The 18258-nt window shown below is 43.5% G+C and overlaps 1 protein-coding gene across 13 annotated transcripts in view; it reads left to right on the top strand.

The window, feature by feature from the left end:
- Positions 1-18258, top strand: part of LOC130198577 (receptor-type tyrosine-protein phosphatase F) — a 157131-nt gene that overhangs the window by 98611 nt on the left and 40262 nt on the right. For 7 of the 13 annotated variants that reach the window (XM_056421785.1, XM_056421786.1, XM_056421791.1 and 4 more), the window contains 7 exons: positions 547-680; positions 1110-1254; positions 4772-5077; positions 5810-6003; positions 11747-11773; positions 15182-15299; positions 15827-16399. In XM_056421785.1, coding sequence (XP_056277760.1) covers positions 547-680; positions 1110-1254; positions 4772-5077; positions 5810-6003; positions 11747-11773; positions 15182-15299; positions 15827-16399 — 1497 coding nt within the window. The remainder of the gene's footprint in view (positions 1-546; positions 681-1109; positions 1255-4771; positions 5078-5809; positions 6004-11746; positions 11774-15181; positions 15300-15826; positions 16400-18258) is intronic. The other 6 variants (XM_056421797.1, XM_056421792.1, XM_056421795.1 and 3 more) reach the window with 3 other exon arrangements.

The following is an 18258-nucleotide window of genomic DNA, read 5'->3' as shown; positions in this document are numbered from 1 at the left end:
GTTGAGTTAAAATTAGAATTCATATTGAATTGCTTCACAATCATCCCGAGTGCTTCTTAAACTCTCAGCTGTTGAACGGAACAAATAATATATAAATAATAAGGAATGAATAATTTCATTGGTCAATATCAAGGCTGTCATACACCTGGTCGAGCCTTTGTATTCACTGTCCCCATATATTCATTTGCTTGTCCTTTGAGTAGTTTTCTAGTTCAGTAGTTATAACAGTATAATTACAGTCAACATCTCCAGAGAACTCCATAGGAACCTCCATAATTGATACTACATTGAATTCAATTTGCTTTGCCATTTTTTTCCCAAACCCGTAATATGTATTAATTGCGATAGCAGTGGCGCTACATGTACGTACCTACAGCTCGTGTGAAAGGCCTCATGCGTCTATTGCCATGCAAACTCATTCCCAGACACTCTTTTTTCCTGATGTTTCTTATTGCTGCTGACACTGTAAAACATTAAACTGTAGTAATGTGCCTTTTTGTGTTCGTTAATTCTTCGACCTCTGTGCTCCCGCCCCTCTCCACCCAGTTCCTGCCCAGCCGTCCAGCTTTGAGGCCGAAGCCGAGCTGGACAGCCGCATAATGCTAACATGGCTGTGGCCCGTGCAGGACCCCATCACGCTGTATGAGCTGCAGTACTGGGAGACGGGCTCAGAGAACAAGGTTAGAAAACAAAGTGAACTCCTATCTATTGCATGACCTAGTTTTCTCTTTATGATGCAATTCCTCTGAATGGGAAGCCTTGGCTGAAGCAACGTTGTCGTAGGAATGCAACTCCTCTGCGATGAGAACGATCTCCTCCAGTAACCGACAGCAGCGTTTTCTGTTCCGTCTCTCTGTGTTGCGGCCCTTCGTTCACCTCTGCTGGACGACTGCACCAGTTGTAAAGAGGACCATTTGTTTTTGGAACAAGTTGCTCTTAGATTTGGCCGTTTTCTTTACTTTGTAGGCCTGTTATGAAGAAGAGACGACAGTCCAGGCTTTAACAATACAACAAATACTACCCCAGTGGCTCAACACACGAGAGGACCGATGTCACTGTCTTTGACTTTAATTGAGTGGCATCTTTCTGTTTGATATGAAACCCTCCAGATACATGTGACCTTCAACCTAGCTGGTTCCTATGCTGTTGATGGTCTCAAGCCTGACACCTTGTACCACTTCTCACTGGCAGCCCGCTCTGAGATGGGCTTCGGCGTCTACACTCAGCCCATCGAGGCTCGCACCGCCCAGTCCAGTAAGTCTATGATCTCTCTCCGTTGTCTTCCCTCCTTTGTGTCCACTAACCGGCGATTCCGCAAAGCAACGGTCGCCGACAGCCGGGCGAAGCAGGTTTTTAGGTTCAGGCAGGAGAAGGTTGTGTTTTATGGAGCAAAAAACAGGCTGCGATGGCACCTTTATTGCGAAGTCACTTTCAGCACAACATAAAGTGCTGACGGTGCAGCCGACCCGTTCGGCCTCACGCTTCCACCACCTCCCCTCTGTCGCCAACACTAACCCTCCTGTCCATCTATCTGAGGGCAGGCCCTGAGTTCAGTGTCAAAGGTACGTTAAATGTGTCTTGTTCCCACATTTGTGAGTTGTGCTGTGATTTGTTTGCCTCATATCATATCACGTGCTCTTCCAGTGCAAGCACTCAAAATGTCACTCTGCTAGCTGATTTTCGCTATGGTGGCACCAAGCATATAGCACCTCACACACATATGCAGTACCATTGTGCCTTGCATTTGCCCCGCACAGAACGGCATTTAATTGAAAACAAAAGGTCCACATGGTTGTAATGGTGGTTCATTTTGAAATAGTTTGTCCTCTCTTTGTCCAATTTGACTATAAATGAAGTTGAACTGGGAAAAAAAGTGAATCATGAAACTGACATGACCTGATCTGCTATTGAGAAGACTCTGAGTTTTGAGTTAGATTGGAGCTTCTGTCCTCACAAAAGATCTTTGATCTTTTAGGAGCGCAGACCTTCTTATATTCAGGCTGTGGTACAGACACTGGCTTGCAGATGTGTTTGGTTTTAGTCTGCCTTCATGTTTCTCATGGAATGAATGTTAATTAGTCACAGCTGATATGTGCTGCGCGCATTCACACTCTCGCATATGCTGCAAAGTGCTGCATTGTAGAGCCTGGCAACACTATCTGGCTGTTGTGGACCAGAAAAGGTGGAGAAAGGTAAAGGACATTCAGATTTGGACTTAATTTGAGCTCACATGAATATGTAGTGTTTCAACCAGCAATCGTGTTGAAAAGAAAAGACTTCAACAGACTGGTCAGATAGTCAAGACATCTCTTTGTGAAATATTTCCCGATGAGAAGAGACACAATCATTGAAGAGCTCACACCTCTGACAGCCACAGAGTTATATAACTGTCCATTGAGATCACGAGTGCTGATGCGTCTGTCCTTGGGCCTCTTGACAGCAGGAGTCACAAGGACACATCATTTAGAGAACAGAATTTGGCTTTTCATGCGGCAGGAGGATGGTGTGCATGAAATAAGAAGCAGCCGTCAGAGGCAAATGACAGAGGAAACGTGTGACATTTTCTAGTGCTGCATTTAAATGGTTAGTTTACCTTTTTTTAAGATTCAGAGCAATGAACATAACTCAACTAATTCACAAAAAATTTGTTTTCTCAGTGAAGGACTTGTAAAAGTTGCATGATGCTTTACCGACAGGAACGGGGAAATATCTAATTTTCAGCAGATCAGATAATTGAAACTCAATCGTTCAAAGTGCAATTCATATTAATATTTTCCAACAAAAGGTTATCTCCAACGGAAAAAAATCCGACACGGCATGAAAACCAAAGACAGCGGAAAAAATATTTAATATTGACATTTATCATTCAGAGAGATCGTGGTTATTTATTGTGCTCATCTATAATTCAATCTCTACTGAAGTCATGTCTTTCCTTTGGTGTTGTCCTCCCGTCGTCCAATTTTACTTTAATATCGCATAATTTTCATCAGCTCCTCAATATCCCAATTTATTCTGCAAAGTATTTCTTTGATTCAGTCTGTCACCTTTTTTGTAACACACATGCTGTTGTTCCTGTCCACTCCCTTGTGAACCAGGCACCGCCTGAGGAGACTCGGTTATCTTCTGTTAAGCTTCAATGTGTTGCTACGTGGAGTTTCATGTTCTGGCATTAGCTTATTGGATTCATATTTGAGGGAACTGTTCATTGCTCTGCTTATTAAAAAAAGGAAATATCATTGGCATGCTTTTTAAGAACACCCTGGTTCGAATTGTCTTTTTCTTGTTTTATTTTATTTTGAATAGTTGAACAAGTCTGTGATTGAGTTAGATGCACGAAAATGTTTGAATGTTATCGTGTTTAGTTTCATTGTTCTTGTTCCCTATTTGTAAATAGTTTATTTTTATTTTATTTGTTTACCTCTGGACTTGTGAGCTTACATACTGTATATTATATGCTGTGGCTGTTGTAAATAATCAGATCTTATTATTATAGAACAACTCTTAACTCGTTTATTTCTGCTTCCACACCTCCTGGGACGAGCCAGAGGAGTTAGTGCTTATAAAATATATCAGGGCGAGGTGGACAACATATAATTGAATCTCAATCTGAATCTGAAACAGTAGTTTTAAATGATGACGTTTTTGTTTGCGGTCATTTAAATCCAGAGGGTTTATGACAAAGCAGAAACCGTATCAATATTGTGTTCCATTGTGATGACTACAAACCAGATGTTCGTGAACCGATAGCCTTGTGTCGACAGCACTGAGCTGTGACTCACACACACATTGATGTGTGAACACCGGTCAACGCTGTCGAGCACTTCTTCACACACTCGCACGTCTGTGGCCAGCGTCCTGCTCCCTCTGCATGCTGCGAGAGGCAGCGGAGAGGGCAGGTTGGGACAAATGACGTCTTTACAAAAACATAACCGTGTACAGATTTGGCACATTTTCTATTTGGTTCATCCCACCCTGTAGTTTCGTGGCCTCTCGCATTAATGCAGTTCCAAACACAGCAGTCGCCCGGTGTTGTGTTTTCGAAGCCAATCTCCCAGTCCAGAGGCAGCATTCTGTTTAAGTTTTGTATGGAAGCTTTTTTGTATTCAGTATAATACAAAATAAAAATGTAAGATTCAAACTTTTAATAGAAGTATCACCGACAGTGTGAGTGAAAACATGTTGTGGTTGCACCAGCTCAGAAATAGACCTTCATTACAAAGTAGATGACAAATCCTAAACATGGACTATGTTGGCAGGACCCTGATATCAGGAAAAGAAAAAGAAAAACACGCTTTCTTTATATGGCAACAGATAAGCAAACACATTGACCATGAAAAGACTAATACCACTTTCAACACCAAATGATTATTAATAATAATAATAATAATAATAATAGCAATAGCTTTATTTATATAGCATCTTTTAAAAACAGAGTTAACAAAGCGCTCTACATAGAAAGAATAATGTCTGTCATTGTTTTTTTATGCATATGTAGTGTAATAAAATAATACAGAAATCTGCCCAATAGGGTCAGATGAGCCAGATAATTATAGTTTCACTTTTCATATGTCGCTTGATTTTTCATGCACACTTTAGGTGGTGAAACTCAAATATTTGACACTTTGAATGTTACATTTTATTTGTCTTATTCTCTCCCACACAAAAAGCTTCCATCGTTTTTGCCTTGTGTTTGCTTGTGTTTTAGTTGTTTTCTTTTGGTTTGCTTGATCCGTGCCCCCGTCCATGTAGTTGTGCTCCCCTCCCCCTGCAGCCCCATCCGCCCCCCCTCAGGATGTACATCTGGTCAGCCTGAGCTCCACCAGCCTCAAGGTGAGTTGGGTGGCCCCGCCCGCCGCTAGCCGCCACGGCGCCATCGTGCGCTACACAGTCAGCTACCAGGCCCTGGCTGGGGAGGACACGGAGCGCCATGAGGTGGTGGGCATCGGTGTCGACGTCACCAGCTATTTGCTGGAAGGCCTGGAGAAGTGGACTGAGTATCAGGTGTGGGTGAGGGCACACACCGATGTGGGCCCGGGCCCTGAGAGTGCCCCGGTGAGGATGAGGACCAAAGAGGATGGTAGGTTGACTCCTCCCCTTTAGCAGAGTGCTCTCCCGCTCTTTTGCTTGGGGCTGCCTGTCACTATTTCCCTTCACTTCTTCTTCAACCTCTTGTGCACAATTTCCCTCTGTCTTGATGATCCAGCAGTGGGCTTAACCTTCTACACCTATGGAAGGTTAAGGCTCAGCACCCATGGGCCCAAGCGCTGCACCTCATTCCTGTGTTTTCACTGTTTAAATTCCTTCTTGTTTTCTTTTCTTCTGGTTGAGGATTAGAAGGGGAGCAGAACTCCCTCTCTCCATTCCGTAGCTCCTGCCTCTTTCTCTCACTCGTTGCTCGTTCTGTTTGCAGTATGATAGACAATGGCTGCTCCTCAGAGAGCCCTCTGTGATTATTGTGTTTGAAGTTTGTTGCAACACAGCTCATTTCACCGCAAAATTAAGGACATTACAGACACCGCGAGACCACATGTCCGCTGTCGGGTGTTTTGGGGACATTGTAGATATAGAAGGTCTCAACAAATCACTTCCGTCAACAGAGCATTCAAGTCAATAAGGAAGTAACTCAGAAGTTATTATTGTGATAGTTTTTGGCTCCTCATCACAAAACACAGTCAAGGGAGGAAAATCACCATATCAGCATATTCTGACTCATGACTCCATTTCTCTCTCTCCCTGTCTGTCCCTCTCTTTCCGTCTTACTCTTGCACCCCCCTCCTCCCACCCCCCCACCCCCACCTCTGATAACCAGTGCCTGGAGCACCACCCAGGAGGCTCGAGGTTGAGGCTATAAACTCCACGGCAATCCGGGTGACCTGGAAGCCGCCCCTGCAGGCGAAGCATCACGGGCAAATCCGGGGCTACCAAGTCATTTTCTCTCGGCTTGAACACGGTGAACCGCGAGGCCAGCCGAACATCATGGACATTGCTTTGCCAGAGGCACAGGTACTGGGCGATGTGTTACTCTTGTTCAGTCTCTCTCTGTCTCCCTTTCACTGTCGATAGCTGTGTTATGTTCATTTCTCATTATTTCCATTCTCCACCGCTCCCGTGTTCCTTCCCATTCTCTGAGTTCACACTTCATTTCCCCCATCCCGGGTGACACACCATGGAAGTTTCTTTCTGTCGACTGCAGAATCTCCTCCTCCTCTTCCCCCCCCCCAACCCCTCCTTTTTCTCATTTTTTTTCCTCTTCTTCCTCTTTTTCCACATGTGACATCTGACTCTAAATTGGTACCCCGCTCCCAGAGCTTTGGATTAGCTGTCGTAACAAGATCCATTCTAATTCTACAGTAACAGCTATTAAATATTTGATATGTGTTACATCAGGATGGGGCTTAGTGGAATCAATGCACCTCTCTTTGCGGGTTTTAGCTGTAATACATATGCACTGCCTTGTTACCATGTTTAGAAATGAGAGTTATTTTCCTGACACCGCGCTGAACACATTAATGCAGGCTGCTCCGAATCGCCGCAAAGCTGTGTGACACCATGAGATGAAGGAGAGATTGTAACCCGTAAGAGGGATTCACAGATTCATGAATATTTTAAAACCTAAAACCCCACTCTTACTTCTTCCCTCTCGTCGGGAGAGGAGAGACCGGCTTAAGAGCCTCCTTCTGATTGTTTGCCGGGAGTAACATTTGCGCGAACACGCATTCACTCGCACCCCGGTGGCCTGACGCATGAACATCTCATTTGAACAAGTAAGCGCTCCCTGGCCACAGGAACACTGCACACAACATCAGCTTTGCATGAGTCTCTGAGCAGCATTGGCCAATAAATGCTTTGCGGCTGTATTTAGGGAGACGGACACGTTGCTGGTTCAGTTCCCAGCCGTGCACACTGCGATGCCCTTGAGTGGAGGATTTACCCTCATTTGCTTTGGCAAACACTTCACTGTCTTCAGTCTTATCGCTACAGAAGAGGAAGCCCTGTCAAAGTCACCTTGAAATGACGTGTCAGGTGGACTACAGCCTACATACCAAGTGAAGCTCAGTCGGAGCTTGTTGATCCCAGTAGTGTAACCAGGCATTCCATGATAAATACAGAATGAGCTTCTTTTTTTTAATGGTTGTCAAGTGACATGAGCACATCTCTCATGCAACCGTCTAGTATAGAATTAACATTACGGCAAATGTGGCCAGATAGAGCTGAGAATAACTCTGGCTGATCTTCTGTCCGTGGCTCCACGTCTGGCTAAAGGGTCCTCGTTCTCCTCCCAGACTCAGCCCAACACTTTTGTTTCACAGCAGTATTTTCTGGCAGCTGCTGCTGAAAGATCACTTTCATCTGACCGTGAAATGGAGTTCTTGAGAGTCAGGACCGCCGCATCGTTTGATCTGAAAGAAGACAAAAACACGGTGGCTCCTCGTCTACCTGGAAGTGTTTTGGACGTGTGTAGCGTGACTTTGTTTTGCGCTCTGAAAACTGAACTGAACACGACCCTACTTGTTGTGCAAACAATGCTCCCCGCCATGTCTCGTTTGTGCCGAGTTCACACAATAAACACGCAGACACACGGCACATTGGCGCTCGGGAGAGCTCTCAGGTTCCAGTTTAAATCTCCAGGACACCTCCTGAACTCACCTTACCCTCCCTGGCAGAAACCTGAATTTCTCCACCCTCCACCCTATTGTTTATTTTTCTCCCCTCCCTTTCTCTCGTGTCCTCCTTTTGCACCCTTCCCGCCCGAGAAGCCGGTTGAGTAATTACCAGAGGCTTGCGTGCAGGTCGGTTACCCTTGATTGAGTCATCTCAACGGATTGATTTCTATGAAACAGCGCCGAGTCGCCAACCTGCAAGAACCTGCCCAGACATCATTAAAGACCACACAGTCAGCCAGCGCTCCCTTGTCCACGTCCGCTCAACTGGTTTTCGAAAAAATCCTTCTTTTTCTCACACATCTTTTCATTCTCGTAACCCAACAACAAGTGGAAAAAAACATGTAGATAACATGAGCAGACATGCTCACTGTGAAATGAACCTCGCAGACGGCGTTCCAGCTGGCTGAGAAGAGTTCATGACTCATCCTAGACTCGTGCAAATCCCACAAATGCTCACCTGTAATTGATGATGAATAACAGGAAAAAGCTATTTTCTTCTCGTGTTTCCCTTAAGAATTGACCAAACGGTTCCAGAACCACCCTTTCACCTGCATTGAATGCACAGTAAGCCTGCCAGGAGGGGAAACAAATACAAACATTTTCCAGAGCGCTCACAACATATCACAACCTCAATTTAGACTTCAGCCACAAATCTAAGCAGATTCTTTTGGATTGCAGATTGGGTCAAAATCGTGATGACCTCTCATCTTGTCTTTGTCTCTCTGTTTTTGGCTCGTTCTCTCCTCTTCACCCTCTCTCAGGGTGAGCTGAAACACTGGGCGAGCCTGCCTGTGCGTGGGCGGTTAAAGCGCCTCTTTCCTTTTCAAGCAGGGGCCCACACAGCGCCCTCGTTTCCCTGCTACATTTAAACCAGAGACCATGTTAACAGTGTGATGTTACCAACACATTTCTAACCATGTTCCATTGGGAGAGTGGCCTGAACCACTCCACACCACATGCTCCATCATTATGCACTCACAGCCTGGGAAGAAAATATGAGTATATACATATATATATATATATATATAATATTTATATACAGGACTGTCTCAGAAAATTAGAATATTGTGATGAAGTTCTTTATTTTCTGTAATGCAATTAAAAAAACAAAAATGTCATGCATTCTGGATTCATTACAAATCAACTGAAATATTGCAAGCCTTTTATTCTGATTTATTGCTGATTATGGCTTACAGCTTAAGAAAACTCAAATATCCTATCTCTAAATATTAGAATATCATGAGAAAGTATACTAGTAGGGTATTAAACAAATCACTTGAATTGTCTAATTAACTCGAAACACCTGCAAGGGTTTCCTGAGCCTTGACAAACACTCAGCTGTTATAAATCTTTTATACTTGGTCATGAAATATAAAATTTTATGAGATAGGATTTTGAGTTTTCTTAAGCTGTAAGCCATAATCAGCAATAAAAGAATAAAAGGCTTGCAATATTTCAGTTGATTTGTAATGAATCCAGAATGCATGACATTTTTGTTTTTTTAATTGCATTACAGAAAATAAAGAACTTTATCACAATATTTTAATTTTCTGAGACAGTCCTGTATATGTAATATATATATGTATATATATATACATATATGTATATACTCCATCATTATGCTCTCACAGCCTGTGAAAAAAATAGAAGTATATATATATTTATATATATATTTATATATATATATATATATATTATATATATATTATAGTTTGAAGCCATTAGCCACGGTCTGTGTTTCTATAAATGTTTTTGCACAAGTTTGCCTCTCTACTTTTCCAGGTTCATTTTGTTTGACCACTCATGCGTTTTTGAGGTGTGTGTGTTTGTGTATGTGTGTGTGCGTTTGTGTGTGTGGGAGTGAGCGAGCGAGGCAATGCCTCACTGCGTCGACGGCCTTCACTGCCTCAGATTGAAGTTGAATGTGAATTGGTGAAAAAAAGAGAAAAGAAGCACCTCAGCCCGTTTCACTCCATCAATCATGACAGCTCCCTCTCTTCCACATCACTCGTCCCACGTCCGCCCCCCCCATCCCTCATTCCCATTTTTATAGCCACACATCTCAGCCCATGTCATCACATTTGCATTCACCCGCCTGCAAATTATGCCGCTCCTTTTTCACAAACGACGCTTATCAGCAATGATGTGTTTTCAGCTTGCGTTGGCATTCGAAATGAAAATGGGGGATAATTTATAATTCTCCCATGGATTGAAGCAGAAAGCAAAAGCAGTTGCGATAGAAAGGGATTAAGCCCAAGATGAGATAGGAACTCTTGCAAACCTTAATGTGTTGACATACTGAGTGGAGTCGACGGTAAACAAATTAAGCAATTAGGCACGCCGCAAACCGTTGTTCATAGAGTTAAGTAGCAGCTGTTCTTAAATGGTGCTCTTTAGTGCTACATCAGGGGAGCATGAGGCAGCATTTTTGGATGCAAGTCTCTCGACCAGTATCAACTGGGACCGTACAAAGGTTTTGGTTATGCTTCAGTGGGCAGGTTGTTGATGGAGACCCATATGTGGGGAGGAGGGCGGAGAACTTTGGTCTTTTGTCTTTTCATATGCCAACAGTCAATGGAGGATGATGAACACGTCCCTCCAGTGCACAATGAATCAGCGGTGTGTGAGGCTCACTCTTTGTTTTGAGAGTCTGGAGAGACAACAAGGGAAAGATAGGCGAGCAGGAAGCCAGGCAGACTGCTGACTTTTGTCCTGAAATATTTATTCTAATGTATGAACTTAATGTTCTTCTTCTTTAAGGGCCATTTCACCGACATTAAGTTTAGAGAATCATATCTGCCAAAACATTTCTACAAGAATACATGCAATACATGTTGTTGTGTCCCCCCCCCCCCCTCCCCCCAGCTGCAGAAAAGAAAACTTACAAGTAAACTTGGCTTGTTAGTCTCATCTGCTGAATGTTAATGGTGTCTCGCATTAACTTCATAGACTGAAAGGACATCTTTCTTTTTTTTATTCGGTGTGCAAAACCAGTGAAAATTCAATCACCTCCTTTTCTTGTATCAGGGCAACGTATGACACTTTGAAACATGGACATCTCAAATCTGGACAAATACAATCCAAACTCTGCACAGATTGATACCAATAGAGGTACACATATGTTTTGTGATTTAGGTGAACCAAACCGTTAACTACATATCTCAATGGTTAATTTGACCTCTAGCCCCCTCATGTCCCATCACTGCTTGCCAGTCTCCTCCATCTTTCCCAGTGTGCCACCAGCAGCTCGTGTTGTAGTTACGCACCCGAGTGTTCAAATGTAAATACTTGCTTGCCGACCGTACCCCCACCCTCACCCACCATTCTTCCTCAGCCCGGCTTCCTCTCCATTTTGTCCCACATCAGTGTCACCAGTGTCATCCTTCTTGCCCCTTTAGAGCCAAACCACCCATCAGTGAACTCCTCTGCAGCTGAACCGTTGCTGGTAAACACCGGCGGTTGCGTTCTGCATGGATGGGGTTTGGTGTCACAGGGTTAGCATAGCAGCACTGGTAATAGGATTTCACGCTCGGCACCGACGGAGCCCCGCGGCACAAAGTGGGCTTTCACTTCCCTCGGGAATCACTTGGCCAAGCACAGGGAGCAAGGAGAACATTCTGAAAACATCATGAAATATAATGAATAAAAGGCCCTACCTCCATTTCTGGAAAGAGGAAATGCTTCAGTGATTCTGCATATTCAATGCTTTGTATCCACCGTGAGATAGTTATCATACTGAATCGATGTTTTCTGTGATGAAGGAAGAGAGCGTTTCTTTTTTTTCTTATTGGATTTATAGGCAAATGAGAAACAAGGCAGTGCATTATAAACAATAACGCATTTCACGACCATTGCTCAACTTGGCTTCCCAATTTGTGTTACGCCACTCAACTTGTCTTCACTTCTTTTTCTTTCATCCCTTCACTTCCATCACAATCTGTCCCTCTGTTTTTTCTCCTGCATGTTGACACCAACAATCATCAGTCGTTGAGCGAAAAAAAGTCAAGTGCTTTTTTTCCTGTTGTGTTGTCTCTGACTCATTTCCCTCCCCATCCTGTGTCCCGTGTTTTCTCTCCCATCAGTGGAATATTGAGGAGTCCACCGAGCATGTGAGTAACCCTCATGTGTGCTGGTGGGTTGTCATGCAGGGCAGGCTCTTCTCCCCTCTGCAATTTGGGGGTGCTGTGTGTGCTTGGTGTGTTCAGATTATGAGTTGTGTGTGTGTATTTCTGTGTGATGCTTGTTCTGCTCGGCGTGAATCCTCCTGAAAAATCATAACCCAGCAAGAGATGTTTGTCCGAATGATTCCAGGTGTTTATATTCATAAAAAGGGATGTTCTCCAACCACAAAGCATGAAGATGATATTCATTGTTTATATTTCAACATTCTACCTGAAGACAAACCCGTAGTAACCGCTGGGCGTTCACTCTGATGTGAAGCACTGACTGCAGTGAGCACGCCGCTCTTTCCTCCCGCCTCCGAGTGTACAGTGCAGTCAAAGGCTGGTTCAGCATCCCAGCGTGACGCTGACATTAATCAGCCCTGCCTAACCTGCTGTCTCCCCGACTGTTCCAGATGACATGTATATATATCTGAGTAGAGGAGCTGTGTGTTTTATCCGCGCCCCACATCTCCGAGATTGCCACCGCCCTTTCATGTTCTTTTCATTTTGCTGGATGGCAGCTCACTGTTCCAGGGCTGTCACGCAGCCCTTTGTTACGGCTTATTACCGCCCAGATGTCGTATCGCACGAGCAGAAATGCAGAACCACTTGCTGTTCCTAGTCAGAGAATTCAATAGAAACCTGCCAGAATAACAAATAATGTAGTCAGCGTTCAAGCAAGGGCAAAGAAGTTGTTAATAAAATTCTTTGTTTTTAAACAATTCCTTTGAGCAAAGTGGGGTTCTAGTTCCCTCGAACAGGAAAACATAGAAAACTGGTTAATCAATTCAGTGACCGCCTGCGAATGTGCCGAGTGTCTTGGGTCACCTGTTAATACATAAACACTGGTTGTTTTGTTTCTTGAAAAAAGCGATATGCGAGCAGACCATTTTATTTATTTTGTAGCAGCCTGTTAAACCAAAATCTGGTTGCACACATGGACAGACTCCATCAGCTCCACCCACATGGCGTGAGTCAGCCTCCTCTCCCTCGCCTCTTAATGTGTTGATTAGCACCTGACAGACAGTGCTAGACGCTGTCAGAGGAAGACATCTGCTCATACATCTTTATTTTTCTCGAGCAGCCATGTTTCGGCAATAGCAGTCTGTGTGCCAGGTCACTACTGTGGTGTGACGAGCCACAGACAGATGTCAACAGCAAAAGCATTAGCATTTCTTATTGACCCATGGCATGTTCACGGAGAGTAGAACATCAGATAACTAGAATGGGCACTTGGTAGAGCGCATACCTTCGCATATCACACGATTGGGCATTGAATTATGAACATTTTGGCATTAGTTGCATGCCAATTGGACAAAAATGTATCGTGCTATGGTAAAAAAAAGATTTTGACCTTTCCATGACCTTGACCTTTGACCTGATTGATCCCAAAATCTAATCAAATGGTCCTCTGATAATAACCAATCATCCCACCAGATTTCATGCGATTCAAGAAGATTTTGACCTGTTCATGACCTTTGACCTTGACCTTTGACCCGATCGATCCCAAAATCTAATCAACTGGTCCCCGGATAATAACCAAACATCCCACCAAATTTCATACGATTCGGTTCAATACTTTTTGAGTTCTGCGAATAACACGCATACAAATAAATAAATAAATACACGGCGATCAAAACATAACCTTCCGCATTTTCAATGCGAAGGTAATTATACACGCAACAATAAAAAAGAAAAGGTCCAAAGCATATATGTATGCTTAAATAATGATGCCCTTTTCGCCCTGACATGTCTTACCCAAGGGAAGGTACTAGTGTAAGAATCCATTTCTATAACTTGTCGACGTGATAATCTCTGTAATGCCCTTTGGTGTTGCTCTAAGCATTTGCTCTGAAGGAAACTTAAAAGCCATGCCTTTTCTGTTTCTGCTGAGTTTATAAAGTGTTCCGAGACCTGATTTGACCTTGCTAGAATAGGGAAAAAGATCTCTTCAGTTGCCACTGCTGAGACTGTTAAAACAATTTTGAATGATTAAAGTAATGGGGGTTCTTCAATAAAGTTAAAATGGTTTTATGATGCAGTAATTTAGCATTTCTCCCCTGTCTCCCTTAACAGCTAGTATGGGAGCACCAAATGTCCCTGAAAGAGGGGGGCAGTAAAACGCATTGTCTAAAAGAGCCGGCTTATATACACTATCAAAGGTTCTTCTCGAGTGAGGAAATTAAAACTTCATTAGTTAGAGAAACAGCATAAGGGCAAAGCTGTATAACAATTCCAAGGATGAGAAGCGTGCGCGGCGTTCCGGCAGCAAGGCTCGTGGGCATCGGTGCGGTCGTCCTCTCGGTGGCCCCGGCACAGACAGACACCTCCAGAATGTTTGTTCAAGCCGCGGCCACCCATTTGTTCTTGGTATCGAGTGTGTATGCGCGTGTCTCCGTTTATCATTGTTTGCGTGAGCATTCATATTTTGTTGTTGTCCATGCATGCAGACTTCAGTGTGTGTTTTTTTATATACAGTAGATATGCATCAGTGAGTATGTGAATCCACATATGTCTGTTTGCATAAGGGCTTCGTTCAAGCTCCGAGTGGTTAACTCCAGCGTGTGTGATGGGTGCATTCTGGTGAAGTGAGTGCCAGCACTGCAGCAGGTTACCAATAACAGTGTGTTGCTTGTTGTTGTTGTTTTACTGCTCTCTGTTTGTTCCTTCCTGTTGCGTTATTGATTTGTTTGACCACCTTAGTGTGTCTGTGTTCTTGAGACTGTTCAACTTGCATGGGAATCCAGAGGACAATAAATACCAAGAGTGTAACCTAACGAATAAGAACATTAAACATGTAACATCTGTCTGATGTCTGTTTATCGGTCAGATTTATTATTAGTTTTTCCAATAATTCCCACAGTCCGAAGAGTACAATGTGTGGGTTTTTTATAGTCTGCAGTGTAGTGATGATCCCAAGCTCCTCTGGGTATAATGCATGCTTATTAATGCAGCAGCCTTGAACACTGATACACTGGTGATGTTCCTGTTCATTGGTTGGTTGGTTGGTTGGTTGGTTAATGGGTTCAGAGTGTGCCATACGATCGGGCCCGGGAGTTTTTCTTAAATAAGAAAAGTTCCTGGTCCTGTTTGTGTGCCTTCAAAACCTTTCTCTGTGAAATGCTCACATTTTGTTTCATGGTATAGGCAAATTGTTCAACAAACTACAAGTGGATACAGCAGAGGGCTGAATCTCATATTGGTTTTGGTGTGATCTGTGAGGGGATAGGAGGATAGGAGCTTGTGTGAGAGGGGTTTTGTTTTGTTTGGGTTTTTCTTTGCCTTTGAGGCGGTCCCGCACAGACTCACTGATTCCTTTTAAACTCTGACCTTGTGATTTTTCTTTTTTTGCAGGAGGCCATTATTGTTGGACTGCACTCTGAAACCACCTACTCTGTCACTGTAGCAGCCTACACCACCAAGGGAGACGGAGCTCGGAGCAAAGCTAAAGTCATCACCACGACTGGTGCAGGTCGGAGTTGGTTTTATCAAAGTTATCATGTAAAACATTGCCGATGTGTTTACAGTGAATACTGTGCTATTATCTTCAAGGCTTAAAACATATAACCCCTCTGCCCTTGTAGTATTATTAGAAGACGTGATGGGGATTTTGTGTTTGTGTAAGCTGGATGCTACATGTATGTTCGCTTCAACACCCAGACTGGTTAGCTACCATAACTAACTGCTATTGAAGTGGTATGAACAAGGCAGGTAACCTTCATATTTGAGTGATTGATGAGCTTTAGAGGTGCTGGTTGACAGATTTAGTTTTTTGATCGAGCCAGAATAGCGGTTTACAGTTGCAGTGGCAAGCTGAACTAACCTGCTGCTGGCTCGAGCTTTATATACATGTGGCAGATGTTGTAATGATGTACATTTTCTCATCTTAAGCATGTTTCCCAAAATGTTGAACAATTGAAATTTAATGTGAGGGTTCTTTAAAATAGTTTATTCTTACTTATTCTTTTGTTTCTACTTCTTCACCTTTTTCTTTTTCAGTGCCAGGCAAGCCCACTATGATTATCAGCACCACCATGGGCAACACAGCGCTGATCCAATGGCAACCCCCGCAGGAAATGGTGGGTGAGCTGGTGGGCTACCTGTTGCAGTACAAGCGCACCGATGAGGAAAACTACAACGCACGCGAGCTAAAAAAGACCGACGACCATTACACCGTCACCGGGCTGCACAAAGGCGCCACCTACGTCTTCCGTCTCAGCGCCCGTAACCGCGCAGGCAGCGGCGAGGCCTACGCGAAGGAGATCAGCACCCCTGAAGACATGCCCTCGGGCTTCCCGTTCAACCTTCAAGTCACAGGACTGACCCAGTCCAGCACCCAGCTGACCTGGGAGCCCCCGCTGATAGCTGAAAGGAACGGGAAGATCGTCCACTACGTGGTCGTGTACAAGGACATCAACAGTCATCAGAACAGCACAAACCGCACGGGCGACACGCGCATGACTATCCAGGGCCTCAACCCTGACACCACCTACGACATCCGGGTACAGGCCTTCAACAGTAAGGGCGGGGGACCCCTCAGCCCCAGCATTCAGAGCAGGACCATGTCCAACGGTAGGACAACTTAAACATGAGATGTTTTGATTTGAAAACACAGAATCATGGTTTATTACAGGCACGCATAATTGTTAGTCGCACAGCATAAATGAGCATATACATGGACATTATATCACCTGCTTAGGATTCAAACACTATAGCTAGCTCTTTAGCAGTGCCCCGTCTCGCTCATCTACCACCGAGTACAGTACAGCACTGTGTTTATTAATTTATAGAGTACTAATCTCATTACACGCTACAGTCCCATTACCATGCCTTTTCATCCTCCCACCCATTAGACACAAATCTGATGCATTTCCAGCATGAACCTTCTCATGCATTTTAAAATCATCTAAAAGTAAGATTTCTTATTTATACCCAGAGTTGTGAGAGGTCTAATTTAAGACATGTCACCAGGGTAAGAAATTTACATATTTTTTAGGGGGCAATTTTTGCCCCCAATGACTGAAATCCGGGGGCATTTTGAAATAAACGTGTGAAATATTACTAAACTTCTTTTTTTAAATCTTGTATTACTGCTCTAATCTGCACCCACTGCGGGACTAATAAAGGAATATCTAATCTAACATTGAACCTATGTTCAAAATATTAATATACTTATTTAGGCTTAGAGTATATGAGCAATTGTCATCAAATGATAATAACACTATTGAGCAGTAGTCTACAGATTCAAAGTGTCAGAAATTAGCCAATCATATTCAATTGTATTTCTTGGATAATTCTTGTTATAACAGGGCTATACATAGATTAATGTTATTCAAACAAAAACTCTTTGAAAATGTCATTTCAGAAAATAAAGAGTTATAAAAAGTACATAATACATGAAATGTACTGTGTATAACTATAATAAATATGTGCATATAGGCTGTGTCACTGTCACTGGAGCAGTCCACAGCTCCACAGGTGTCTCTTATTGAGCTGATTACTCGATGCTTCTGTAAAACAAAAGCAGTAGTTATGTTACATGTGATAAGAGACTTAATCTAAACATTTAAAACTTGTAGTCAACTGCAGTAAACTAATTGTGTTTTCCCAAATAGAGGATTTGTTGTGAAGCACAAGATGTCAGTAACTTAGGAGGATGACATTATTCACTGACTGCATGCACTCTGACGTGAGCTAGTTAGGTTGCAACTGGACCGGGTCATATAAACTACGATGTTTTTGACAAGTTCATATTTATTTAAGGAAATTCTGGGGGCGTTTTTTGCCCCTCTCCCCGTGATATCGGGGGCAAAATGATATTTCTTGGGGGTATTTTTGCCCTTTGCCCTCGTGTATTTCCGACACTCCATATAGAGCGTATTCACTCACGTGACCACAACAACCTTTGGCGGCCATGTTGGGGTCCTTGCACGGCATTGTTTTGCTTTATTTTATGCCGCTCTTCTTTAGAAATGACCATTATATCCTGAAGGAGACACAATTTCAGTTCAAAACGGTGTGCCTTGTGATTATGGTACTGTGCCTCACTGTTGGATGTGGGACTAATGATTCAGAATATGGGTTTATCAGCTCAACAAGACAGGCTATTACTTCAACTTGTCATGCATCTACTTCGGCTTCACTCGGCGCCTGAGCGTTAGGACTGTTCTCATGTGTTTCTGTTGCTACATCGGGTTGTGGGAACGTTTCCATTGACACACTCTCGTCAATAATCTCTTTTTGCTTTTTTCGCCGAGCGAAAATCAATGTCTTTCCCTTGCGCAAAAGGAACTGTGGATGGAAACTTGGGAGGAAAGCCATGAACATGGCAACTCCGTCGGGCGATGTCTGCCTTTACTCTGTGATTCATTTCAAGGTAAAATAAAACACTGGCTACATGGGAACAGCACTCAGCACGGCCAGCCAAACAG

Source organism: Pseudoliparis swirei, chromosome 8 (genome assembly GCF_029220125.1).
Source record: "Pseudoliparis swirei isolate HS2019 ecotype Mariana Trench chromosome 8, NWPU_hadal_v1, whole genome shotgun sequence".
Taxonomy (NCBI): domain Eukaryota; kingdom Metazoa; phylum Chordata; class Actinopteri; order Perciformes; family Liparidae; genus Pseudoliparis; species Pseudoliparis swirei.
The sequence above is the reverse complement of the archived record's forward strand: the minus strand, read 5'-3'. Positions and strand labels throughout refer to the sequence as shown.